Source organism: Streptopelia decaocto (assembly GCF_964273445.1).
Source record: "Streptopelia decaocto genome assembly, chromosome: 16".
Classification (NCBI taxonomy): domain Eukaryota; kingdom Metazoa; phylum Chordata; class Aves; order Columbiformes; family Columbidae; genus Streptopelia; species Streptopelia decaocto.
The window spans coordinates 5198761-5225602 of NC_138671.1; the positions used below are offsets into that span (position 1 = coordinate 5198761).

The window sequence follows — 26842 nt, forward strand, 5'->3', positions numbered from 1 at the left end:
ATATACACGCCTCCAGAGCACACGTGCAGGCATGCATATACTCGTTGTGCTTGCACGCATGTACACGGATGGGTACATGCACAGCCTTGTCCTCACATGCATTGGTGTGCACACGTGACACACATACATGAACACACCCATATCGCAGTGCAAACCTGCACGGGCAGGCACACAGGCACACATACACATGCATACACACACATGCATGTGCATACCCCAGTGCCCGCATGCATGGGCATGCCCACATGGTGCACACATGCATATACTCACGGTGCACACATGCATGCACACTGATGGGCACATGCACACCCCTGTCCACACATGCATAGTCATGCACATGTGACACACACGTGCCTGAACATATATACACCCCACTACACACATGCACAGGCACGCACACACAGGCACACATACACACACGTGCATGTACACACGCATAACCCAGTGCAACACATGCACAGGCATGCACACACCGTGCACACATGCATGGGTACATGCACACCCCTGTCCACACGTGCATGAGCATGCACACATCACACACATACATGAACACGTGCACACCCCGGTGCAAACACACACACACACAGAACCCGATGCACAAAGCCTGGTGCACACACACACGCACATCCCGGTGCGCACAGCCTGGTGCACACATACACACCCCCTCATCCTGGTGCACACACACGCACAGCCCGGTGCACACGTACACACACCCCGATGCACATACACGCACAGCCCGCTGCACACGCCCCGGTTCACCCCCCCGCTTTTCCCGTGCCCGCTCCCCCCCGGTCCCACCGCCCCCCCCACCCCGGCACGACCCCTGGCCCCGCCCCCTCGGCCCCACCGGCGCGTGCGCGCGGGAGGCGCGCGGCGGAGCGGCCGTGACCATGGCGGCCCCCGGGCGGGCGCGGAAGCTGGTGCGGCGCTACCGGCTGGCGGTGGCCACGGCCCTCGCCATTCTCCTGCTGCAGGGACTCGTCCTCTGGACCTCCGCCGGCCTCGACGAGGAGGGACCGGCCGAGGTGCGGCGCGGGGAGGCCGGAGCGGCGGGCCCAGGGCCTGCCGCTGGGGCCCGAGGAGGCGGTGGGGGCGCTCAGGGGGGCAGGGGAGGTGATGGGGGGCTTGGGTTGGGCGGGGGGCCTGGAGGGGTCGCGGGAAGGCGGTGCGTGCTGGGAGGGGGCTCCTGAGGGGGAAGGGCCCTTGGGGTGGGGTCCCTGGGAGCGGAGCTCGGGCAGGACCTTGTTCAGTGTCTTTCCAGCGCTTTTGGTCCCAGGGAGCGCAGCTGTGAGCCCGGCTCCCAGGTGGATGTGCTGGGCTTGGGCTCACAACCTGATCACGGCAGGGCAGAGCTGGGCCCTTTGCCTCCCAGTGAAACACCCACGGCCAGCGGAGCAGCCCTGGGCTCATCCCCTGGGCCGGGATCCCCTTGTGCTCACCCCTGGGCTGGGATCCCCTTGTGCTCATCCCTGGGCTGGGATCCCCTTGTGCTCATCCCCTGGGCCGGGATCCCCTTGTGTTCATCCCCTGTGCCAGGATCCCACTGTGCTCATCCCTGGGCTGGGATCCCCTTGTGCTCATCCCCTGGGCTGGGATCCCCTTGTGCTCATCCCCTGGGCTGGGATCCCCCTGTGCTCATCCCTGGGCTGGGATCCCCTTGTGCTCATCCCCTGGGCCGGGATCCCCTTGTGCTCATCCCCTGGGCTGGGATCCCCCTGTGCTCATCCCTGGGCTGGGATCCCCTTGTGCTCATCCCCTGGGCTGGGATCCCCTTGTGCTCATCCCCTGGGCTGGGATCCCCCTGTGCTCATCCCTGGGCTGGGATCCCCTTGTGCTCATCCCCTGGGCTGGGATCCCCTTGTGCTCATCCCCTGGGCTGGGATCCCCTTGTGCTCATCCCCTGGGCCGGGATCCCCTTGTGCTCATCCCCTGGGCTGGGATCCCCTTGTGCTCATCCCCTGGGCCTGGATCCCCTTGTGTTCATCCCCTGGGCCTGGATCCCCTTGTGCTCATCCCCTGGGCCAGGATCCCCTTGTGCTCATCCCCTGGGCCGGGATCCCCCTGCCCATGCAGCACCTGGGGGGTGGCTGGTACAGACACAACCAGCATTAGCCATTTAGTCTTGCAGCAAGCCCAGCAGCAGAGAGCAAATCCCTCTGTGTGCACCTGGGGTGCTGTGATGGCAGGGTCTGCAAAATTGAGGTGTCTCTTGCTGACATACAGGGCACTGTCCCAATAAGTGGGATACAGGACTGTGCAGGGAGGCACTGTGGATCTTAGCCGGGGTTTTAGGTGGCGGAGGGACGGTGTGGTGTCCTTTGCTGCACAGTGGCTGCTCAGAGAGAGGCTGCTGTGTTGCAGCACTGAGCTCTGTGGGGACTGGGAGTGTTGAGGTCTGGGAACGGGGATGCTCCGGGGAGCATTTTGGCAGAGCAGGCCCAAGTTAATGCTGTCTGTCCTCTCTTCTGCATCCCCCTGGAACTGGAACAGGAGCGGCAGAAAAAAGCCAAGTTGCCTGAGAGCAGTGACGGCTCCAAGGACTCAGACAGCTCTGCCGGGCGCCGGGGCAGCGCCAGCCGGAAGCACGGGCGATGGCGGGGACGGCCGGACAGCCCCGGGGCACTGGTGTCCAAAGTGGTGAGAGCCGTCACGGCGAGGCACAAACCGGGACGGAGGCTGCCGGCTGCACCGGACTCATCCAGCCAGAGGAACCTGACGGAGCTGCGCGGGGAGGCCCAGCTGGGCGTCTTCCAGCAGGGTGACACGGGCAGCGTGGAGGGGGCTCCCCAGCCCACCGAGAACAGCTTCACCCCCAAGTGCGAAATCACGGGCAAAGATGCCCTCTCAGCGCTGGCCCGGGCCAGCAGCAAGCAGTGCCAACAGGAGATCGCCAACGTGGTGTGTCTGCACCGGGCCGGCAGCCTCATGCCCCAGTCTGTGCCCCGTCACTGCCAGCTCTCAGGTGAGTCCTTATAGGGGGCTCCCGGTCGCCCTGGGCATCGGGAATATCCCAGCCAGGCATGTGGGCCACCTTATGTCACCAAACTGTCCCACCTGGCAAAAAGCGCCCTCAATCTGTCACTAATTCCCAGATTACTGCTGCCTCTGTAATCCAATCAAAGCTGTGCCGGCTTCCCTAAGATTGGCTCTTCATCCCAATCTGCAGTGCTTGCAAAGGCCAAAACCAGGCCCAGCTGCGTCTTCTTTTTTGAGGTGCCAGAGGACACCCCCACCTTTCCCAACCTGGCCCTGTCAATTTATCACAAGGGACTGTGTGTGCCACCATGCACTGTCACTGCAGCCATTGATGGGGTTTGCCCAAGGGCGAGCTTTTCCCTGCTGTCCCCTGCCTTGCTCAGGTCTCAGTTTATCAAGAGCTCAGGGTGGTGGGTGCCAAGGTGGGGGGCGGCTGACAGCCCTCTCCCCCCCGCGCAGGCAAGGTCAGCCCCGTCATCCAGTGGGACGAGAGCCGGCTGCAGCAGCCGCCCCCCAGCAAGCCTGTGCGCATTGCCTACATGCTGGTTGTGCACGGCAGAGCCATTCGCCAGCTGAAGCGGCTCATCAAGGCTGTGTACCACCAGCAGCACTTCTTCTACATCCACGTGGACAAGGTACAGGCAAGGGTGCCAACAGTGCCTGGGTCGATCACTGGCACAGGGCACAAAGCTGGGGCGTGAGTGGGTGGTGAGTGGAGGAAGTAGCTGGGTGGCTTTGTCCTCACTGCTGGTGGAGCTGCGACCCTCCCACCCCTATTTCTGCAACCCTGGGGAAGCAGGATCTATCCCCCCTGCCAAGAGCAGCCTTGTCTTGCTGCTCCCCTCCCTGTGGAGGCTGCTGTAAGGGTTGACCCCAGAAGACAAGCTCACTGCTGAGTGTGTGTGTTCCCTGACAGCGCTCCAACTACCTCCATCGTGAGGTGGTGGAGCTGGCCCGGCACTACCCCAACATCCGCGTGACACCCTGGCGCATGGTGACCATCTGGGGAGGTGCCAGCCTGCTGAAGATGTACCTGCGTAGCATGAAGGACCTGCTGGAACTGTCCGAGTGGCCCTGGGACTTCTTCATCAACCTGAGTGCCACTGACTATCCCACAAGGTGAGCACCTTGCTGGGGCAGGGGAGGGTGATGGAGGTGTTTGAGCCTTGTGATGCTGCAGCAGCCTTGGCAGGGGCAGGGAGCTGGGGGAAGGTGGAGTTGAAGGTTGCACCCACGTGCTGGTGATGATGCTCCAGGGCCAGGCTGATCCCATCTCTGCAGAAGAGCCCAGCCAGTACCTCAGAGGCTGTTTTTTCCTGCGGTCTGGGTGTTGCAGGGAAACACGCATGTGAGGCACCAGGCAGCAGAGAGGCCACGTCTGTGTCTCCCCAGTGATGGGGAGGGAGTTTGAGTCAACACCCACCAGGCAGCTTTAGGCTCCTTGTGTCTGATGGCTCTTGCAGAATGAATGTTTACCAGGCTGCTTTACTCCAGGGGCCACTGATTCTTTCTAATTTGCACCTTAGGACCAATGAAGAGCTGGTGATGTTCCTGTCTAAATACCGGGATAAGAACTTTCTGAAGTCTCATGGCCGAGACAATGCCAGGTAATCCCAGCTAGGGGCAAAGCTGAGCTAGAGGAATAGAAAACAGAGGGATTTCAGAAAAAAACTAAAACAGTTGGGGCAGGGTGGGATATTCTGGATATAGCTGCACCCAGCAAAGTGGGTGACACTCCTAACCCCTCATCTTCATCTCCATGCCCAGGTTTATCAAGAAGCAGGGCCTGGACCGCCTGTTCCACGAGTGCGACTCCCACATGTGGCGGCTGGGTGAGCGCCACATCCCCGAGGGCATTGTGGTGGACGGGGGCTCCGACTGGTTCTCGCTGACGCGCAGCTTCGTGGAGTACGTGGTCTATGCCGAGGACCAACTGGTGTCCCAGCTGCGCCAGTTCTACACCTACACACTCCTGCCAGCTGAGGTGGGTGCTGGCTGCAGGGCATGGCCCGGATTTTCATCCCACTGACTTGACATCTCTGTCCCGCTTCATCCCCACCCTGGGTGGCTGCGAAGGGCGTTGCTGGTTCTGCTCAGGGAGCCTTGTGCCTCCCCTTTGTCCAGAGCCAGGTATGAAAGAGAGGAGCAGACAGGCCAAGGGTCGTGTTTATATCCAGCCTTAGGTCCAGATGCCCCCTGGGCCAGATAAGGACCGATGTGAGTGCACAGCCTGCTGCTTACATGTTGCCCTGTTTTGGGAACAGGGATAGGTTTCTGTTCAGATGTCGAGGTCTGTCCTGTTCCTCTGCAAGTGAGGGGTGGGGGGTCTCCGTTAACCACAACCACCCGTCCTCCATCCCCACTGGGTGTCCTGTCCTTTCTCTGTCGTTCACAGTCCTTCTTCCACACGGTCCTGGAGAACAGTCGTGCCTGCGAGACGCTGGTTGATAACAACCTCCGAGTGACCAACTGGAACCGCAAGCTGGGCTGTAAGTGCCAATATAAACACATAGTCGACTGGTGCGGGTGCTCCCCAAATGACTTCAAACCCCAGGACTTCCTCCGGCTACAGGTGAAAGAGATCTTCCTTTCTCCTCCATTTCTCTCCCCTCCTCCTTGTCTTTCCCCTTCCCTCCAAGCTCCCCTGCGGGCACGTCCCTGGGTGCAACACCTGCTGCTGTGCATGTCCCCACCAGCCTCATCCCAGCCCTGCAAGGGATGGGAGCAGGATTGGCACCCCAGCTGCCCTGGGGCTTGGCACAGATGTGTCTGTAAACGCTCGGGCAGCGGGATTGTGCTGACTTTCCTACCCAGCAGCCAGGCTTTTGCTTGCAATGCTGCTCCTCTTCCTAGATTTTCTCTCCCATTTTCCTGCTATTTTTTCAGCAGACTTGGAGCAAATTCCTTTTCAGGAAAACCTGTCCTCTTTGGCAGGACAAAATGCCTTGTGACAAACTGTCTCCTGTGCTCTCAGTGTGTAGGGATGTAGACTGAACAAGGGAGGTTTGGGGAAGAGATACCAGCCCTCAAGAGAGAATTAGCAGGATTTTCAAGCAGTCCTGGGCTTATATAGTGCAGGGCCCTGATCCTGCAGGCTGTGCCATGTGGCCAGGCCTTGTGGAGGGCTCTGCAGGGTGGGGACCCATCTGAATGTAGAGATTGCAGTGCAGGAGCTAGGTGACACATGTCTGCTGCTGAGCACAGAAGTGGGGAGGCAGTGAAAGAAATGAGAACCCATTTCTGTTACCATTAAGCGTACTGTGTGTTCCCACTGATCCTGCCACAGAGGAGCCCACATGGAGCCTGGCTGTGCTTTGCTGCTCCTTAGCCTGTGCCCTCAAAGGGGACAGGATGGGTCCCAGCATGCTTTTTCCCAGTTTGTCTCCCTCTCGGCTGCCCCGCTCAGGTGGGAGGGCAGAGGGACTGCAGCCAACATTGTTAGAAATGCTTAGGAATGCCTGTGCTCTTCCAGCAACTCTCCAGACCCACCTTCTTCGCCCGCAAGTTTGAGTCAACAGTGAATCAGGAGGTGCTGGAGATCCTGGACACGCACCTCTACGGCAGCTACCCCCCCAACACACCGGCCCTGAAGGCTTACTGGGAAAATGTCTATGACCGCGTCGACGGGCTCAGTGGCCTCAGCGATGTCACCCTCACCTTCTACACAGCCTTCTCCAGGCTGGGGCTCCACAAAGCTGCATCCATGCCAGCCGTGAAGGCTGACAAGCTCTGCAGGTGGGTTATTTGCTGCGGGCTCGAGCTGGGCTCCCAGTGGTGACCTGTCCTTCGTGCTGGGAGGATGCTGATGCTCAGATGTGGAACCTTTCTGTCTGTCTGTCTGTCTCTCTCCAGATTTGAGACCCGGGGCTTTCCATCCAGTGTGCACTTATATTTCTATGACGACCGTTTCCAGGGTTACCTGGTGATGCAGGAAGTGCAGAATTTGGCAACTGGGCAGGCAGAGGCCCTGGAGGTGTGGATGATGCCCCAAGGAGCTCTGAAGCTGGCGGGTCATGGAGGCCAGGCAAACCGCTTACAGAACCTGGAGGTAAATGGGGAAGTTTCCCTCACAGTGGCCACTTTCCTCCTTGGCTTTCGCACACCACACTGCCCTTCCTCTTCTCCCAAACATGCACGCTGTGGGGACATGGTGCCACTCTTGTATCTGAGAACAAACCTTTGTCCAGGAGTTTGGCTTCTGTGTGGGGTGTGGAGCTGATTGGTGGGGAAAGGGCCTGAAGGGGTTCTTTTTGTGGGGGATCTGCGGCAGTGGTGCCCAGCTCTTGCAGCTGCAGGAGGCATCACATGGCTGTGTTATTGCTGGCAAATGCAGGCAGGCAGGAGGGCCAGGGAGGGTGGGTGTGCATTGCTTTGGGCTCCAAAGTTTATGCCTTCCCTGTTTTGGGGATGTGAAATGCAAAACCTGAGCTGATAGCATTCCGCTGCCTAGTGTCCCACTACTTGTGCCTCCTGTCCCTCCAGGTGGGCACGGAGTGGGACCCCAAGGAAAGGCTCTTCCGCAATTTTGGAGGCTTGATGGGGCCTTTTGACGAGCCGGTGGCCATGCAGAAGTGGTCACGGGGACCCAACCTGACGGCCACAGTGGTGTGGATCGATCCCACCTACGTTATCGCCGCCTCCTACGACATCACGGTGGATGCTGAGGCAGAGTTCACCCAGTACAAGCCCCCCCTCAATCATCCCTTGCGCCCCGGTGTCTGGACCATTCGCCTCCTCCAGTTCTGGGAGCTCCTGGGGGAGAACCAATTCCTGGTGGTGCCTCAGACCTTCAACCGCAAGCAGCCTCTCAGGAAAGGTGAGGAGGGTGCTATGGAGTTTGGGGCTGGGTGGGGGTGGTCCGAGGCACTTTTCTCCTGGTGTTGACCTCTCTGGGCTGTAGCTGATGACAGGACAGGAGCCATCCTGGTGTCTCCAAGTCCTGCAGCAGCACCATTCTCCTCAGGCTGGGGTTGCAAAGGGAGGGGATGTTGAGCCCTGGCAGGAGGGTGACAGTACAAGGGGCAGGGTGCTGGGATGTTGTTGCGCTGCTGATCCCTCTTTTCTGTCCCTGTCTCTGCCCAGATGACAGCAACTGGCTGCATGGCGGGCCCCCCCGCAACGAGTACATGGAGCAGAGCTTCCAGGGGCTGGGGGGGATCCTCAACCTGCCGCGTTCTGAGGAGGCAGAGGAGGACGCGGTGCGGAAGGCGCAGCTGACGGGCAAGGCGCTGGAGGACTGGGCGGATGGTGTCATCAGCGCTTTCTGGTCTGTGGCGGATGTCTGCATCAGCGGCCCCTCCGCCTGCACCTCCCTGGAGACCTGCAGCAAAACCTCCTGGAGCTCCCTCTCCCCGGACCCCAAATCGGAACTGGGGCCTGTCAAACCTGACGGGCGGCTGAGGTAGCAGGAGCAGCCGGGGGGGAAGCTTGGGAGCGAGGAGCATCCTCCGTCACTGGCGTGGGAGGTCTCTGGACTACATCACCCCGTGCCGTTTGCACGTAGTCACTCGAGGAAGAGAGAATGGGAACCTCTGGGTGGGCAAAAGCCTCCCGGGGTATTTTGGATGGAAGGAGAGGTATGAGGTCGGTCTTGCCCACCTCCCCCAGGAACGGGCCAGGGAGAGCGTGCCAGGGTGGCTGTCACCGTGGGGGCATGGGCGGTGCTGGCAGGAGCTGTGTGCTTGTTACTGCAGGTCTTGGAGCCTCGGGAAGGGGTGACGGGGAGGGAGGGCTGCCAGGTGGGCAGGCTGTGGACCAGCTCAGCACCCTGCCCAGCCCTGGGCTGGATCTCTGCAGAATTAGGCCCTGTGCTGCTGGCTACTCCCCCAGGAGGGCTCACAAGGGACTCTGGGGACAGGCAGAAGCAGAGTGCGTCAAAGCCAGTCATGTGCACAGAGCTGCTGCTGGCCCAGGGCTTGCATCTCATCCCCTCCACCCCAGCCCTTTAGTTTGTATTTTTATAAATATATATAGAAATATATATGATGCAAAGTGCAATAGAGACGAGACCCCGCATTGGCCGGGAAGTCCTTGTGTCTCCATCTCCCCTCAGACTGTAACATACCTTGTTCTCTTGGGTGTCCTGGTGCCACAGGACAGGGTGCTGGGTCGTTTACATATTTTTTTATTATTAGTTTTATTATTATTGTTTTGCTGTTTCCCCACTGCTGGGGACCCTGCGCCTGTGGGGCAGGGTTGGTTGTGGGGTGCTGCCTGCCCTCCCAGGCAGCTGCCCGACTGTGCCAAATGTTTGGAGCTGCTGGTGTGTGTTGTGTGATGGTGAGCGGCGGGAGCGCTCAGTTCAGCGGTCAAGTCCAACAAGCTGCTGTAGACCCCGCTGCCTCCGTCTCTGCTTCAGCAAAGGGACACCCTGGTTCCCTGCCAAAATGTCATCCTCGGGGCTGGCGTCCTGCTGCGATGGGATGGCAGTGTGCCGTGCCCGGAGGGTGGCCCTGTGCCATGGCCCCTTGGCCCAGCCTTTTCTTTTCTCCTGCTTGGCAGAAGCTCTGGGGAAATGCAGTGCTTCCCTGGCCAAAATGCAAAGAGGTGAGACGAGGTCCAGCTGGTTCCATCCGCTCTCCGCTGTGTCTGCTTCCCCCTCCTCTAGAGGGAAGAGTCGCCACCTCCTCTTGGGAAAGGGGGTGCAGAGGAGTGTCCCCCTTCCCTCCCATCCTCCCAGGTTCGGGGACTGCCTGTGACGTTCCTTTCCAGGGCTCGCACTCCTGGTCTCCCTGGTTTATGGATACTGGCACTGCAAGAGGCTGTAAAACGGGCTGGAGACCTTGGTGTGTGCAGACAGGTACCTGCTGCCCCCCCCAGCCATCCGCCATTCTCTTGGGGGTATTCCGGGGCCTGGCCCCGCTGCAGGGGAAGATGCCAAAACTCTGTGTCGGAAGCGTTATGTAAAGTTGTCTTAAATATGCAACATCACCACAAATATATCTCTATCTCTACAGTGCAGTGTGTTGGGTTTTTGCAGCATGTGCCGGAAGGGGTGAGGAGTTGGGAGGGAAGCTGCTGGGTTCCCAAAAGGCTTCGGAGGGGCTTTGCCTCCATCTGCCACCCTGGTGAGGATGTAAATCTGGCCTGGGCAGCAGGGCAGGCCGTGCTGGGGTGCGGGCCAGGGGTGGGCTGGCTCTCTTGGGTGATGTGCAGCTCACAACCGCGCTGGTGGGTTTTCTGAGCCCGAGTCCGGAGCTGGAGCCCGGTTGTGACCCGGGTTGTGACCCGTGGAGCTGCAGGCTGGCTCTCAGTGCAGAGGCTGGCCCTGGCAGCAGCCGCCCTGCACGTACCGCCTGCTCGGGTTACTCGGCGTTTACGTTAACTAATTAACGTTAAGTGCAATTAGCGCCTCGCGGTGCCTGCGGGGCTCGGGCAGAGCCTGCTGTAGCCCAGCCCAGCTTTCCCTCCCCAGGAACGGGGTAGCGCCGGGGTCGTTCCCTGCCCACTGACCCGAGTCCGAGCAGCGCCGTGTGGGATCTGAGAGCGACACCCGGCCTGGCCGCAGCTCCGGCTGCTGCTCGGCCGGGACAGCGCTGCTCCGGTAACCCCGGCGCGGGGCCGCCTGGGGCACCCGCGGACGTGCTGGACTGGCCCCGGCATGTCTCCGGAGGGGAGAGGACGGGAGCCCGCCCGGGAGGGCGCTGGGCTGTATCGGGGCCGCCCGCCCCGATTCCCGCCCCGGGTCCCGCCCCGGGTCCCGCCCCGCCGCGTCTCCACGGCAACCGCCGGTACTGCGTTCCGACCGGTGAATGTAGCCGGTCCCGCCTACAGCCAATGGGGGCCGGCGGGGGATGGCGCGGCGGCCAATGGGAAACCGGCGGGGCGGGGCCACTCCCGGTGCCGCTGCGGCCGCGCATGTGCGCCCGGCCCCGCCCCTCCCGGCCCCGCCCCGCCGGCGCCGGGGCGCGTGCCGCGGGCAGCGCTGCCGGTGGCGGGCGCGGCGGCGGTCCCGGCGGGATGGCGCATCCCAGCGAGGCCTCGGCGCACTCGGCGGCCGCCGCCGCGGCCATGGACAGCAACGTGCTGGCCATCGTCATCGCCGCGAGTGAGTGGCGGGCGGGGGCTCCGGTGGGGCCGGGCGGGGGCGGCCGCCGTGCGGGATCAGCCTCTGCCGTTGCCTCCCGGGGCGGTCTCGTGCTGTGCCGGCGAAACGATTCTCCCACCCACGGGTGCTTGAGCATCGCGGTCCTTGTCCGGGGCTCCGCTGGCTCCCGGGGCTGTGGCCCCGAGCGAAGTGGCGGTGGGGGGTTGGCGGTACCGGATGGGCTCCGCGGAGCAGAACGGGGGCTGAGCGGGAGCCGCGGGTTCCCGAAGGCTGGAGCGCTGGCGAACCGGCAGCCTGCCGGGGTACCGATTCTGAGGGGGGAGCCCCGGCCCCGGGCGGGAGGGTACCGGGAGCCCGGTTCCCGCGGGTCCGGTCCCTGCTGCAGCGGTCCGGGATGGGGCTGAGCCGCTCTGGCTCTGCAGCTTGTTCCGGTTCTCATAGGGACAGAGAGATGCTGGGTACAATGAGGCTTTTGGCGTTCCCAGGACAGGTGAAACCGGCTTCTCTGGGGCTTTTCCAAGCTGCTCTTTGCCGAGGCGCCTGGAGGGTGCAGGCGGGAGGCAGCAGGGAGGCCTGTGGACCCGCTGGGCTATCTGCTCATTTGCTACTTTTCCCTTTCCCTGCCAGCGGTGTCCACCTCCGTCTTCATCGTGGCGATCCTCATCCTGCTGCTGCTCCTGTACCACCGGGATCCCATGTGCTGCCAGTTCCTCTGCTCCTGCCGCTTCTTCCAGACCCCCAGCCAGTATGTGAGTGTCCTCCTGCCCGCGAGCCCCCCACCTGCTCCCCGAGCTCCTGTTCCCTTCCTCTGGGGTCTGTGAGGCTGCATCGCCGAGCTCGCTGATGGATGTGGGACCTCTGAGCAGAGCTGGGCTCTGCCCCCTCCTTGTTGCCAGTCTGTCCCAGAAATGCATCCACCCAACCCTGAAGGGCTGTGCTGCTGGTATAATATCTCCGAAGCTAGGACTAGCAGGTTCCCCAGCTCCCCACGCAGCTCAGGAGGGGTGTTCTCCTCCCCTGGCACAGTGCGTGGGGGCCGGGCTCTGTTTTACAGGGAAATAACCCAGCGGGGAAGAGGGCTGGAAGCTCAGGGCGAAGGCAGACAAAGCCGCTCCCTAGCGCTCGCATCCCCGGCAACAACTGGCTTTCTTGTGCTCAGCTCCTGCGTGCGGAGCAGTGAGAGACAAAGCCCTTTTGCTTGCATCTGTAATTTCCTGGGGCTGGCTTTCAAGTGGGGAAGCTGGTGATGGAAAAAGAGCAGTGTGTTCAGCCAGCGCTGCCTTTGTGGTGGTGGCTGCCTGGAGAATGCTCGGAGAAGAGGGGACATCCAGCCTTGGCTAGCAGGGGATGGAGAGACTTGTACCATGAAAGGCAAATCCAATAGTCCAGCACAGGCTGGGAAGTCCCCAGCAGACATCAGAGTGGGAATGGGCTGCGCTGCTCGTGTCCCCTGCCCACCCCGCTGCCTCTGCTACTGTCGTCCTCTTCTTCCCTGCTGCCTGTCCCTGGCACGTGTTGGGGAGAAGGCTCAGACGCTGCTCCCCAAGGCGGCACGGGATGTGCCCTGAGCTGCAGAGCCTTTGCTGTGCCTGGGTCTGGCCCTCGGGTGGGTGGTTAATGCAAAAGGCATCTTGCCTTTAGCAAAGGGCTGTATGGACAGATGGATGTGGATGTGGACTACATGTGGGAAGGGAATGTATATAGGATGTATTTCCATCAGAAAAAGTGAAGCAGTAGTTGTGGTGTGAGGCAGCTTTCGAGCAGGTGTAGTTGCGCTGGTTTTGCTGGTTGGTTATTAAAACGAACAGTTGCAGCTCCAGCCAGCCCAGTTTCCCTGCAGCTTCTGTAATTGCACTGTAGTGCCAAGACAAATGTGTCCTCAGTTGTTAAGAACAGAAGTAAATCTGACATTCGTAGTTCCCCCTGTGGATCTCTTATTGTTCTGGGAGTCTCTGGACTGTTTTCTGCTGGCAGAGAAGAGGCTTTTCTGAGAGCAAGGAACAGTCCATGGCTTGAACTCTGGCTCAAGGGTCTTCTCTGCACAAGAGGCATCTCTGCTGTTGCTCAACACCTTGACAGGGAATCGAGTTTAACTGGAGCAAGACTGCTCAGGAACAGAACAGCTATCGCTCTGCAGATTTGCTTGCTACGTTATCCTGAAATGACTCTCCTGGTAGATAAGCATTTACAAATTGTGTGACCTTGAGCATGTGACAGAGCTCTTATCTACGCTAGCGGAATAGTTGAGTTGGTTTTATTTTGTCCTCCAAAGATAGTTCTGCTGAGTCTGAATGAAACCCTGCCCTGGGCACGGGCTGCCATCCCTCGGGCTGCGCCGCACAGCGGTGCCAGCTGGCTCGGGCGCTAGGAGCGGGCTCTGTGCAGCCCGCTGAGGATGCGCCCGAGCTGGCGGTGCCGGTAAACAGGCAGGCAGAGGTTCACTGCCAGCGGTGCGAGCCAAATGGGCAGAGGTAGCAGCTCTCCCCCACTGCCCAAAGTCCCAGGTCCCAGGCTGTCCCGTGGGAGCTGGCTGAGCCCTGCTCACAGCCAGGCGGGGTGTGAGGGATTTTGGCTCTGCTCATGTCCTCCTCCCTGACCCCTTGTTACAGGACTGTCCCCCACCCTACTTCAGCAGCAGCCAGCGGCTGGTGGGTCCCCAGCGTGGAGCGACACGGCTGGAGAGCGCTGCCGAGAACCCGGGCGTGCAGGTGAGGGCTGCGTCCCGGATGGGAAAATCATAGTGAAGATCCTGGTGATTCTGGGAAGAGACCCAGGTTATGGGGACCTGGGGAGCTCCTGGAGCATAGGGAGAAGGTGCTGGATCACAGGAGCAACTTTGGGAAGTGCTGTCTGTGTTTATAACCCTGCAGGAGAGCATCAGGGATGCTGCAGGGGACACCCTGCTGCCCTGAGGTGTGTGGGCCTGAAATGCCAGGCAGATCCCTTGGGGTTTGGGATGTTACAAACAAAGGTGTAGTGATCTCCTGGGAGGGGAGATTTCCCATCTCAGGGCTCAAGGAAAGGCACCCACAACTTTGAACCCTGAAGTAACTGGAGATGACACCAAGCTGTGAACTTTCCTTGAATAGAGCCACCACCACACTGACCATTCTCTTCTGGGCCGGGCATTTCTAGGGAGACGAGCTGTTCTGTGTCGGACCCCCCAGCACCTACCAGCTCCCTTCCTGGGAGCAACCCCGCTTGCCGAGCTACGAGAGCGTGCGGAAGAAAGATCGCCAGCGGGAAATCCATCAGATGATCGCCGAGAGGTTTGGGCTGTGGGCAGAGCCCTCCCAGGAGGTGAGCTCTCCCTTTTCTGTTCCCCCTCCCCGGTCTGTATCTGGGTCTTGCTTCAGCAATTAGTTCTCTGCGATTGCCTTTCTCCGATAGCCTTTATCTCTGGGAAGGGCACAAAGTGTTCCAGGAGGTTCATTTTGTGTACATCTGTGCTGGTTAATGATCGATCTCTCTGGGTGCGTTTGCAGAAATGCCTGTGCCAGGAGGCAGGGCAGAGCTGCCCATGAAAGGGCAGAACCTTTGGATCACCTGCTCGGTACAAGCCCGAGCTGGGAATGTTGGTTTTAGATCTGTGAGGCTTCCACAGTTTCTTGCTCCCTTCTTCCTGCAGGACACCTCTGGGAGGCCCCTCACTATTACCTTAAACTGTTTATGGCTTATTTATGAGCAGGAGGCTTTGTCTGTTACAACATTTAAGATTCGCACTCCCACAGTAGGATAGAGAAAAGTGAGTACATCTGCCAAGTAGGTCCTGCAGCAGTGGCCTGAGAGGCTCCTGTTGAACAGAGACCTCATTGACTAAAACAGAACAGAAACATTTGAAAGCTTGGACAGAGCACTAAAGGTTCACCAGTTTACCTGGATTTGGGGCTATTAAAGCTGCACCATTAAGTTTGGCACAGTCAACACTTGCTACTTGGTGTCTGGAGCTGTAACTAATGATACCAGAGCACTGAGGGCACAGGAAAGTAAAGCCCCCAAGGATAAGTGGGGGAGGAACTGCAACGGGAGCTCTTCCACAACATCCCTGTGCCACTCCTGTCACTGGTTATGGGGACAAGGCTAGCCCAGCCCTGCCAAAATAAATGTAACAATAGCCCAGAGGTTCTTCCCTGCTGCTGCACTTGCTAAGAAAGCCTGGGTAGAAAGCCTGGTTTGAAGGTGCTTGTGTAAAACCTGATAATTGATCCTTGGTCAAAAGAATGAGAACAGCCTAATTTTAATAAATGTCTGGTCTTTTCTGGCCTTTCAGCCAGTAGTGACAAGTCCTTGAAGGGAGACAGGGAAGAGCAGGAACCTGGTGCAGAATATGAGGGGGGAACGGGTAGAATGTGCCTCACCAGCGGGTTTCTGCCCAGCAAACCAGTGCTAAGCACGTTTCCCAGGTGTCCATCTGGCAGGTCACAGCTCTGAGTGTGGCAGGAATTTAATGGCAGGCTGGTGGTGGCTCTGAGCCTTGTCACCCACGCTGTAAGAAGAGGTGGGATAATCTGGTTATTTCTGATCTGCTGTAATGCTCTTCCTCTCTGCTCGACAGATGCCGCCTCCCTACGAGCACGCTCTGCGGCACCCGCCGGTTCTCTCAGGAACACTCATCAGCTCAGGGACCCTGGACAGACGTGGAGTGCCAGAGCCGTTCCAGGCGCCTCTCAGCTACCCAGCTCAGCGAAACACAGACGTGTAAGGCCTCAGCCTCGCGTTACTGCTCCTTCCCGTGGTGGCAGCGACAGAAGTGCCTGTGACACCGTTCTCATCTGCAGGGAGCGGCTGAACCTCAGACCTCCACCCAGATTCACCATCAGCTGAGACACAGGCCAGTCAGACCCGATCAGGGGACACATCCCTCCTACCATACCAGGACAACTATGGAGCCACCGCCAGGTATTGCATCCTGAGCGATACTGGAGGGATATTGCTCGCTTTTCTCTGGCAAATGTACTGTTACCAACAGTGAGGGCCCGGCTGCTTCTGTGCAGTGGGCAAGGCCAAGGTGAAGCCCAGCTCAGGCAGAGCTCCCTCCAGCAGCTGGTACATCGTACCTCTGTGAGGCGAGCACCGCCCGACAAGCCAAGGATTGGCCTCAGATAGCGGTTATGTTGTCCTACTTCAATTATGTCTTGGGTTATAAAATGTTTTACTCTGTCAGTGTATCAGATATCAGGTGGGAATCCTCACCTGCAAGTGACAGAATGCGCTCAGTGCACTGGAGCATCACTCTGAGCTCTTGCACACGGTTCTCTGCGACAGAGCGATGTTGTGTGGATTTGGATAAAGCTCTGGAGAGGCTCCAGGGGCTGTGTCACCTGTGGTGTGTGAGTACCGGCCACTGAGACAAACCGTGCGACTGCCCATGTGAGCCAGGAAAGGACCAAAGTGTGGACAAAATATCTGGTGGGTTCCGTGAAGAACAGAAAGCAAAGGTGGACACACATAGCTGCCCCAGTTTACCTGGTCGTCTTCTGCAGGGCAGACTATCTAATAACATCAACACTGGTGTCCTTACACCACCAATTTTGATAACCTGTTTTCTAAGGCAGAGCCAATGTTTCAAATTGTTTACAAACCTGTAGATAAAATGAGATTGGTTTGGCCACAGGGCATTTGGGCTCTTTTCTTTTGAGCAATGTAAGCTCAGAATTGTCACAGAATGACTCTGGGAAAAGGAGAATTCTTCTGGATTATGGCTTTATGATACACCTCCAGCTGCCGAGCTTCAACCACCACCAGGCTTGTGCATCTTACCAGGCACCTTGAAGTCAGTCATGAGTTCACTTATGAATGTGAACTCACCTTGTGGGTAAATGGAAAACTTTCAGATATTTGAGTTAATCATTGAGGTGAGTTAGATAGATGGAAAAAATCTACCTTCCTGGGATGCAGTTAATGCAGGTGGAAAAGGATTTGTTATCTTCTGCAGTATTTTGAATTAAGATAAAAATATAACAGTAATGTCTAAAAATGAGTGAAAATAGAGGGAATTATTAATGGGACAAGTACAGACATAAGAGTGACTGTAGGGAGAAATCATCCAGCGGCACAAAAGGACAAGTTCTCCAGAAGAAGGCAGCTCGATACTAAATGAACAGAAGTCACACGTTCTATGAACAGTCAAGACCTTCAAGAGTATTTATTAAACACAAGGGCCAGACAGTGATCCCAGTGCCTGGACATTGCCCAAGTGTGCTTTAGGAGCAAGAAAACAAAGTCCTAAACTGGTATCTTCAGAGCGAGAATGTTCCTGTCCTCGCTGCCAGTCCTGCTGGAGCAGTATGTCCCAGCCACTCCATCCCAGCTGTCCCCATGCCAATGCAGGAGGCTCAGAGCATGGTGACCAGTTTAAAACTTCCTACTTCTGTGGTAGGGATAACGTTGATAAAGGTCTTATAAAGAATCGCTCCTTTGGGTAGGCGGCAGATCACCTCCCGGCTCTCACTGCTGCGGGGTGGGGGTATATAAACCTCTTTGGTGTATCTGACGATCCCGTCTTCCAGGGCGTAGAGCGTCTTGTTACGGCCCATCCCCACCTGGAAGAGGATGAGAAGGGTTAGAAAGGGAAGGCTGGAAGTTCACCACTGAAGCAGATCTGATTGTTGGTCTGCCTCATTTGATAGGCTGACGTCAACAGCATCTGTTGCTTTGTATTTTAAAATAAAAGAAACCCACACTGTTTGTTTTTAGCAATCGGTACACTAGGGAGCTCAGGACAAGGGAGGAGAGACCGATTCTACCCAGAAGCACAAGAACCCAGTTAGGTCACAGATGTGTTTGGGGACATCTGTAACTTCCAGTCCTTTCCTTGTTATGGTGTGACTCTGAGCAGACTCCGTGGCTAAGAAATACCAGGTAAAGATCCCAGTTTCAGGATTATACAGAATAGAATGAAGAATGTTAAAAACTAGCTTGAGAGACAGCGCTGAGTACAGGACTCTGCTGGGGCCTGCTGTTTTTTTGAGAATCAAGGAAGAAATGGAAAAACAACTTACATGAGCCCCTGGATGCCAGCGTATCAACCGCTGTGTAGCCAAGATGTTGCCAGCGTGCACAAATGCACCTGTAACAGAGGGACAGAGTCAGAATGCAGAGAAACAGCTCCCCAGAGCCCTGGCAGAATGCAAATGGTTCCAGGACTTACAAACCCCAGGTTTCTGTGGGAATTTTCTAAGGAAAAGTTACTTCAAATGCTAAAAGCATCTCAACAAAAATGCTGTTAGCAGGAAATAAAGGGCAATTGAGATACAATGGCAAAAAGCAATTCCAGTCTTTGAAAAGATTACTTTTAGCGTACAACGCATTTTCTGGTTGTTTTATTACCCTTCACGTCGATACGTTTTCATTGGCAAAGCTAATAATTATGAAGCACTCAGCTGCAAGAGTCTGTACTTTGCCTTCTGCTAAGCCTCATAATTCTCCCCTTTGTAAACATGGAAAATGCCCGTCTTTTCAGCACAGCGTGGGGGAAAGTGCACGGACGTGATGCGGTGTCCTGCAGTGTATCCTCCCCCCGGCGCTCCAGAGAGGCTGAGGCAGAACCAAAGTACGTGTTTTGTGGGCAGTTTTGGCTGGCGGCTTGCAGGCCCATCTGGAGGAAGCTGACTCACCCCGCCCCCCCCCAACCAGTGACCCTTGATCATGAGATTTTGCTCAATCTCCCTTTTTCTTTCTTTTCTCTGGCTACCTCCTACTGAAACACTCAACTACTGACACCCAGACCAGGGGAGAAACTGTGAAAACCCAACAAAACACCAACAGGACTCAGCAGATACTCAAACCCACCTTCAACTTTTTTGTACCCATACCGCTTCCCAGGGCTGCGGCCACCTAAATTTTTTGAGCTGCCTCCACTTTTCTTAGAGGCACATCTGACAGCAACCAGGCTCGTCTGAGGAGGGGTTAAAACTGGGGTAGGAGCAAAAACAACAAAGAAAATGTCAGCTGAAAAAAACCCAATACTCAGGCTTTTATTTTTGTTCAGATTTGAAGGCTGTCTGTTAATACAGGCCTTAACATTAAAGCCAACAGAAAGTTCTGGGGCGTAAAACCCGGCTTCCAAGATAAATAATAATTTGTCCCCTGAAAAGAGGCCACATCTCAAGTGCTGCTGCTGCCCAGTGAGGAATAAAACCCTTGGCAATGACGTTAAAGGATGTGCTCAAATTCCTGTGCCTGCAAGGCCTTGGAAGATGAGGTAGAGATGCTGCGGATGGGCCTGATATTGCTTTAAGAACAGACAAGTTGTGATCTCTGTTTCAGTTTCCCTTTTGATTGAACAGCATTTATTTACACAGTAATATTTTGAAATATTCTTAAAAATGAGAAGACTCCAATTCAGGCAATGTATAAGCATACAGAGAGTTGCTATCCCGAACATACTAATTGAAGCATTTTGTGCAAATCCTGGCATTACAACCAGGACAAGTCAAGGAAAAAAAACAAAGTCAGTTGTTACAGACACTGATTGCCTCTGGAACACCAAATATTAATAATACGACAAACGTTTTTCCCTTAAATAGACACTGATAGAAAACATGATGGTTTTCTTATCAAGAAAGCCAAGCTCTTATGAGCTTCTCTTGTTAAAAATGATAGAGAAATAATTAGTTCTTTTAAAAAAATCTCTTCAGTTTGTCATTTCATGCAGTTAGCAGCAAAGCAAATTTTTCTGAATCTCTCTGTTCAACCTCTCAAGTAGCAGGTTAGCACACAAGAGTGGTTACTGTAACGTTCTTCTTTCCTTATCCTGAGTAAAACCACTGGATTAATTCAATCTTAATTAAAATATCACAGATACTCAGTGAGCTAGAAATATGGTTGAAAAAGGGGTAATTGCTCCACAAAGAACCATTAATTTGAGGAGCTTACACATTAAGTAAAGGAAAGGTTCTGAGACTTGACAAAATACAGAGTAGGCGAAGGTGAACATGAGTTAATTTCATATATGCAAATAATAGAAAGTTACAGTCCAAGTAGCTTTTATTTAAAAAACAAACAAAACAACAAACAAAAAAACCTTCAACCAACCAACCAAATAACCCCCCCCAAAAACAAAAAACAAACCAAACAAAAAAAAACTCCACATCCCAACAGGCTGATTCCAGGGTTACATTTTGTGTTGCATGAAAGAAGCTTTGCTAAGCAAAAAACAAACAAAAAAAAAACAAACTCAGAGCATTAGACGTGGGGAAAAGCAGTTCTTTAGAGATGACTGAGACAGTTTGTAACTTGTCACACTGGATATCAGTGGAAAAACAATTCCGATGTCTCACCAAAGAAGCCACGAGAATATTTCTGCCTGTAACACTTATAGATTTTTTAAAATGGATTTTTAAAGCCTCCTGAGTATTGCACTGCACAAACTCGCTGTTTGGTCTCGCATAGATACGTTTTTTTCCAACGATGAAACCCCCAACCCTGCGGTTTTTCGAGGCCAGAAGGGACAAAGCCCTCAGCACCTCAGACCCGACCCTGCCTCACTATAAACCTCCTGAGGACCCCTTCCCGCGACAGGACCTGAAACCCGCCCATTTACCCACAAGTAAAGGCGAAGGCCTCGACCCCGGGGACACTCACACAACCGCCGCAGCGCCGCCATTTTCCTCAGCGCCACTTCCTCTTCCGGCGGGAGGGAAGGGGCGGAGCGGAGCGCGGGTTGGGGGGGGCGCGGGCGGCTGCGATTGGTCCGAACGCGCGCGCACGCGCCCGTGCGCGCCTTTGGGCCAATCCGCAGCGAGCGCGGGCTTCGCCTCAGGGCGGGCACCGGTCCTGTAGTTATTTCACGGCTTCACCTCCGGGAATGGCGGGTGGGGAGTCGGGGTCTGAGGGGAGCGATGAGGAGGAGCTGCCCACTTTAGCCTCCATTCTGCGGCCGCCATCCGGCGGGTTGAGCCGCCAGCGGCCTTCGTCTCCCCGTCCCGAGCCGGGGGTGGTTGTGGTGGAGAGCAGCGAAGAGGAGGATGAGGTGGTGGAGGTCCCTCTGTCTGAGAGGATCAAGAGGAGGGGGGAGGCGGCTTTTAATCCTCCCCAGCTGGACGCCGGGGATGCGGCAGGCAGAGCTGGATTTTCTACCAACCGTGACTTAGTGCCTGGCAGCCAAGCCCTGATGTCACCTGGAGACGTGTCTTGTGGCGACCAGAATGGCATGCGTGGCTCTGAGAGGCTTTCCTTGTGCCCACCTGACGCTGCAGACCAACCGAGCAGGCCCCTGCTAAGCGAAGCAAGCCCAGAAATATCCCCCTCTCCCAAGAATCCAAAATATAATCAGAAGGAGAGGGAGGCAATCTGCCAGGCTGCATGGCAGAGGAGGAAGGAGCGAGAAGCACGGCGGAGGCAGCAGGAGCAGGAAAAAGAAAGGAAGAGGGCCCTTGCCAAGATGCTGAAAGCTCAGCGACCGGGGGAGTGCCAGAAATACATCACAGTGGTGCTAGATCCAGGTACTCGTTCTCGTAGCCTGCATCTGCTTTATGTAGACTCTCAACTCTTGCTGTGGAGGCCTGACCCATGTGCTGATTTCAGCTCTCTTACAGGTGGAAGGTGGTGGGCAGATCCTTAGTGCTTTGCAGGCTGCGAATTATTCCTGTGTTGTTGAGAGTCAGGCTGTTCCCTGCAGCGTTTCCTGGAGGAGAAAGACTCTGTCATCTCAGGTGTGTGAGCAAAATGTCCATGTTTGTGTCCTCTCTTTCCTCTGTTATTTGCACTCACTAGTAATTGTACTTAACAATCTAAGTAAACACTCTCTAATCTTCTCCCTGCCTCAGAGGTCTGAGCGGGAGCACCAGCTTGAATGAATTATAAACATGCTGTTGGTCTGGCTGTTTGTTTTTATACCTGTATAGATGGAAGACAGAGATGAATGGACAGAAGAGCCAAATGTCCTGGTTCTGCTTCGCCTGGAGGAGTTTTTGTCCATGGTTCACAACTACAAACAAGTGAGAATGCTTATGACTTCTGTGCTCTTGTACGTGCCTTGCTGTACAGGTGGTGTTTGTCATTCCTCTTCATGGCAGGAAGGTTTTGATGTGGGATGGAGCCGTGGTTCCAGTAAACCAGAAATCTGTTTTTAGAAGCCACTAATGGATCAAAACCACTGGGGCTGTATAATGCGAAGTTCTGACAAGCTTTTCTTCCTGGTTATAATTTTTCACAGATTTTTGAAGAGGTAACATTGCCAGATCAAGCGGGATTTATATTTTTTTTATTTATTCCTGCCATAACTTTATATCTGACGAAGTATTGCCTGCTTGCCCCTGAAGAGCTTTGTGAACAGACTTTTTCAGCTGCGGAATCAGAGCCATAGGTTGGTGTGCTTGCATTTGTACCTCAGAATGGTTTAACTCCTTGTTTCTGTTGGTCTTTGCAGGGTGCCCAGGGCTGTACAGAAGGACAGAAGGACACTCTGCAGAGCTATGTAGCTCGTGTGATGGAGAAAATGCCCGGGAAAATTCTGGCACTGCAAGTAGTTGGAGTAGAAAATTATTTCAGGTTAAACATTTTTCCCTCCAAACGTTTCTGTGTTGTCTCTGGCCTTGCAAAATATCATAGAGGGTTACATTAATTCCTTCTAGGAAAGACTGGAGCATAAGAGGTGTTCTGCTTCACCATTTGTTACGTAGAAACAGAAGTGAAAGTTCCCCCAGCCTGTCACACAGTAACCAATGGGAAATACCCATGGAAGGGCATGAACTTCTTTTTATTTTACTCTTCTTGTGTCTCTCAGAGTTCAGTCAAAAAAGAGGCCGCGACAAGCAGCAGCAGGTGGAAACCAAGAAGAGGAACAGGGAAAACGGAGAAAAAAGCAAGTTAAGGATTCTGGCCTGGAGATAACCAGATTGGACGTGGAAGAAGTGAGTACCTTCAGAACAGGCCTGCAGCCATGATCTCTTGTCCACCATTGTTTGAACATTTGACCAAGTTGTCACATACTTGGATGGGGGAATTCAGCCCATGTGTCTGTGGACAGAGCTCTGTGGGGTCAGTTTCCCACTGCTGGGAACATACCTGCTCTCCCACGGACTGACATGTCTTGTTCACTGATCTTGGACAGTGAAATATTGATCCCTGATAGCATCTCTCACCCTTTGTGTCCTGCTGGTGAAGCACGTCAGTGCTGCTCTGGCCTGGATGTGCAGTGTGTAACGAAAACCTGGCACTGAGGAGCTGCAGCAGCTGAAATCGTGCTAAACTGGTATTAACTGGCAGGAGCCAGGCTACCCCTAAGTTCTTCAGTGCCTTAAACTGTTCCCAAATTGGGTAGAGAGTGGATGTTCTTGTCCTATAGCAAGATGTTGCGGTCCCTTTTTTGTTTCAGACAAGAGTAGGGTTTGATGGGAGAAGATCAATTGTTCCATTTGTTGTTTCTAATGATTACAGGCCTTGGTGGATCTGCAGCTGTCCAAAATCCAAGTCAACACTTTTGAGAGCTGCGAGGAGCTTGGAGAATTTGCAACTATGTTGACAAAAGCTGTAGCTGAAGCACCGTTCAGGTGAGTAAGGTTTGGTCACATCCTTTTTGGAGAGGCTGCACTTCCATGATTACTGGGAGGGAACAGCAGGTACGCAGCTGTGCATTGGTGTGACCCAGCATAAAGATTTTTAAAGGAACTGGAAACACAGAGCAGCTGCTAATGCAGCTCCTTCAGTGCAGTGTTAGTTCTCAGAAACTGGTGTCCTGCCAGGGGAGGGGTGAGCACAGGCCCTTATTTTGCATTGAAATATTGATGTCAGGCAAAGCTCTTGTTCTCAGTCTGATTTTAGGAGTGGGAAGGGAACACAAGTAGGGTTGGGCTCCTACAGAACCAGCTTTTCTTCTCCAGTAGGTAACCAAGAGAGACATTATTGAGGATGAGCCGTTTAGCTGCCTTCATTGATCAGGAAGGAGCACAGCGTGTTGCACAGTGATAGCTGAGAAAGCCATCTTGTGCAGTCTCACACAATCTGAGTGTTCCTGTCACAGCAGCTGCTGCGTTTTACGTCTCAGCCATGAGAAGAGATAAGATGCCGTTAAAAATTACATGTAGAAGTGGTTTATTGTGATTGACAGTTGGAAGGTGAATTCTTGTTTACCACTTTGTACGTGTGTTGCCTTGTGTCAGAATTGCTGCCAAGTACAGGATTGTTTATTTTCCTTTTTCAGTAGGAACGAGTCTTAAACAAGGAAATTGTTACTACGTGTAAAGAAAATAGGGTCAAATTTTTAGCATTTACTTTGATGCCAGTGGTGTCTCTAAGAGCATGGAGTGAGAAATGCATCTGTTGGCACATAGCCAGAGTCAGGAATAGGGTTTTTGTCATAGCCTCGTTGTCTCATTTGCTTTCCCATTCTTTCTTTTCCCTAGGAGAGAGCGGGAGAAGACAGACTTCTCTTTCTACTTGGATAAGCGGTGGTGCGGAGGGGTGAGAGTGGATCGTTCCGGAAAGGGTCTCTTCGAAGTTTGGAAGAGGCAGATACAGCAGTTTAATCGTGTCAGCCTTGAGATGGCTGATGCTGTTGTGTCTGTCTACCCTTCTCCTCAGCTACTGGTCCAGGTGAGGACACCTCAGGAATACTGAGCACTGTGTGTGGACAGGCAACTGGTATAAGGAGCTACAGAAAGCATTTAATTGGTAGTTAATTTGACGCAATGATTCTGTATGAGCTATTCAGTAAAGTAGTGAAGGAACCGATTCCTTTGCACCCATTGCTTTGGCTTTGCAGAGCAGACTGCTGAGGGAGCAGCACTGGTTGTGCATCAGCCTCTGAGCTCACAGATGAGGTCTGGGGAGAGACCCAGTGAAAAATTAGCACGTATTGTGTGAGGGTAGAGCAGTCACGGATGCATAGCTTTGATTATTTTGGGTTTTCTGAGCATTGGATGCAAATGGCTGATACCGTCGTTCCTTTGTGTTGTTCTTAGGCCTATAGCAGATGCTCCTCGGAGCACGAGCGAGAAAACATGCTGGCTAATATCCCCGTACATCGTGGAGAGGGTGTGACAGCCACCTCCCGGCGGATTGGACCAGAGCTCTCCCGACGAATCTATCTGCAGATGACTTCTGATGACCCTGATCTCTATTTGGATTTCATGGGGTAGCCCTGAGGAATGAGGATATTCCTGCTTCCTTGGTTTAAGCACTCAGCTTCCTCCTGAGATGAAGTGCTTAGATAACAAACAATCATTGATCCTAGCTTAAAGACTTAAAACATATTTAGACTTCAGCAGAAGAAAGTTGGATAAAATTGCTCAGTGGCTGGAGTTTACAGAAGATGGTGAACATCTTCCATTAGAGCATGACTTAGACATGGCTTACAGTACTGATAGTTCCTTTTGTCGTCATAGAAATAAATATTTTTGAATAATAATAATGATCTTTGTTTTTTAACGTGCCATCTTGAGTATAGACAGGTATGTCATCTGTTGAAAAGCATACTTGCTACTGCTCTCCTAAATTGCAAGTAGTTCTCTGTGTGAAAAGTCTGAATGTTAAAGCAACATGGTGCTGCCTCCCCAGCACCTGCTCTGGTGAGGTGGAAGAACTTTACCTCACAAAATAGTCTGTTTTCCGCTGCAGCAGATGGGAGTGAGTAAGACTAATTTTCAGCTATAAATTTAGGCTGCCCTGATTCAGTCTCCAGACGGCTTAATCTATGGAGGGTCTTGAAATCTGATTATATGCGCTGGAATTACAAGGTCTAAACAGTTGGCAGAAAATGCTTTCTTTTAATTAGATTGGAGAACATACTTGCCTGTCCGTGAAGCCATTAATTAGCACTTGTGTGCACATGAGGACGGTTGAGATCTCGTGTGACAGCAGCACTTACTGAGATGAGTGCTGCGAGTGAATTAAACTGCCCAGCGTGTGGGTGTTCCTATTTGGAACCGTGCTGCCTCAAGTGAAGAACTGCCTACCCACCACCCTACCTCCAGGGATTCCGCAGGAGCCCCGGCCTGGCCAGCGGCGCTTCTCACCTCAACTGATCAAACCTGCTAGCCTGGTGTTTGCAAACTTCAGCAGCGCTCACCTTGACAGCAAAGCAGCAGAGTCCTGCCAGGTGCCAGCAGGGATGGCTGCAGGGAGGAAATGTCACTTGGAGTGGCGCTTGTGTTTCTGAACATGTCTGGATAGTAAGCAAGGACCTTTTTTTTGAGAAACGTGATGAGTTAGATACCAGAAGTGAAGCCTAAAGCTGTTTCAAGGAAGCTTAGAAAACATATGTACTGCTAAGCCAGAGACAGGCCACCTTTCCTGCCTTTTCCCTGATATTCATGCTGTTACTTTTTTTTGTGTGGTACTTGGGGAATCACAGTCTTATCGTTAGGTTACAAAAAAGTGAAGGCTTGCTGCTCCAATGCTGACCTTGCTGTGAAATGCTATAGATTATTTCCTCATGGCACTGCTCTCATCAGCAATAATTCCAGGTATTAGAAGGGAGGGAGCTGTTCTGGTGACTAATGTAGCCAAGTCTCAGTGGAGCCTGTAGCATGGGTATTCTCTGAAACCTGCACTTACTGTGTGTGTTTGCACTTCATTTTAGTGCTGTCAAAGCCCTTAAGGCTACAACAAACTTCTGTTTGGTTTTCTCTGCAAGAAAATTATAAATAATTCATGGGCTTTTGCAGAGGTGAGTTTTCTCGTCTAGTTGCAAACCACCAAACCTCCCAGGCTTCCTGACACCCCAAGGTGAAGCCCTTCCCTTCCCGCCTCAGCCTGCAGTGCCACCCACTGCCACCACTGCAGCCTGCAACAGGCAGTCAACTCACCGCTTTGTTGGCACTAGCTGGTTAAAATAAATGTACTCGGAAATCATTACTGTATATACTCAGAAATAAT

The 26842-nt window shown here is 54.4% G+C and overlaps 4 protein-coding genes across 4 annotated transcripts; 3 read left to right on the forward strand and 1 right to left on the reverse strand.

The window, feature by feature from the left end:
• Window positions 1-884: 884 nt before the first annotated feature.
• Window positions 885-9908, forward strand: XYLT2 (xylosyltransferase 2). The gene is made up of 11 exons (XM_082066933.1): window positions 885-1025; window positions 2491-2962; window positions 3436-3611; window positions 3893-4095; window positions 4503-4583; window positions 4744-4960; window positions 5372-5548; window positions 6449-6711; window positions 6829-7024; window positions 7459-7792; window positions 8059-9908. The coding sequence occupies exons 1-11, from the start codon at window positions 891-893 to the stop codon at window positions 8379-8381; spliced, it is 2577 nt and encodes an 858-aa protein (XP_081923059.1). The 5' UTR covers window positions 885-890; the 3' UTR covers window positions 8382-9908.
• Window positions 9909-10915: 1007 nt separating this feature from the next.
• Window positions 10916-17010, forward strand: LOC309446816 (uncharacterized protein). Its single transcript, XM_082066934.1, has 5 exons — window positions 10916-11023; window positions 11651-11772; window positions 13633-13731; window positions 14159-14323; window positions 15579-17010. The coding sequence occupies exons 1-5, from the start codon at window positions 10936-10938 to the stop codon at window positions 15723-15725; spliced, it is 621 nt and encodes a 206-aa protein (XP_081923060.1). The 5' UTR covers window positions 10916-10935; the 3' UTR covers window positions 15726-17010.
• A 134-nt stretch (window positions 17011-17144) lies between these two features.
• MRPL27 (mitochondrial ribosomal protein L27) lies at window positions 17145-20682 on the reverse strand. The gene is made up of 4 exons (XM_082066935.1): window positions 20609-20682; window positions 18815-18937; window positions 18025-18092; window positions 17145-17565 (listed from the first exon to the last, which is right to left on the reverse strand). Exons 1-4 carry the CDS (start codon window positions 20628-20630, stop codon window positions 17359-17361), a joined length of 420 nt encoding a protein of 139 aa, XP_081923061.1. The 5' UTR covers window positions 20631-20682; the 3' UTR covers window positions 17145-17358.
• Window positions 20683-20791: 109 nt separating this feature from the next.
• EME1 (essential meiotic structure-specific endonuclease 1) lies at window positions 20792-26778 on the forward strand. Its single transcript, XM_082067101.1, has 8 exons — window positions 20792-21468; window positions 21551-21678; window positions 21871-21963; window positions 22395-22516; window positions 22752-22878; window positions 23405-23517; window positions 24370-24559; window positions 24928-26778. Exons 1-8 carry the CDS (start codon window positions 20832-20834, stop codon window positions 25102-25104), a joined length of 1587 nt encoding a protein of 528 aa, XP_081923227.1. The 5' UTR covers window positions 20792-20831; the 3' UTR covers window positions 25105-26778.
• Window positions 26779-26842: the final 64 nt, after the last annotated feature.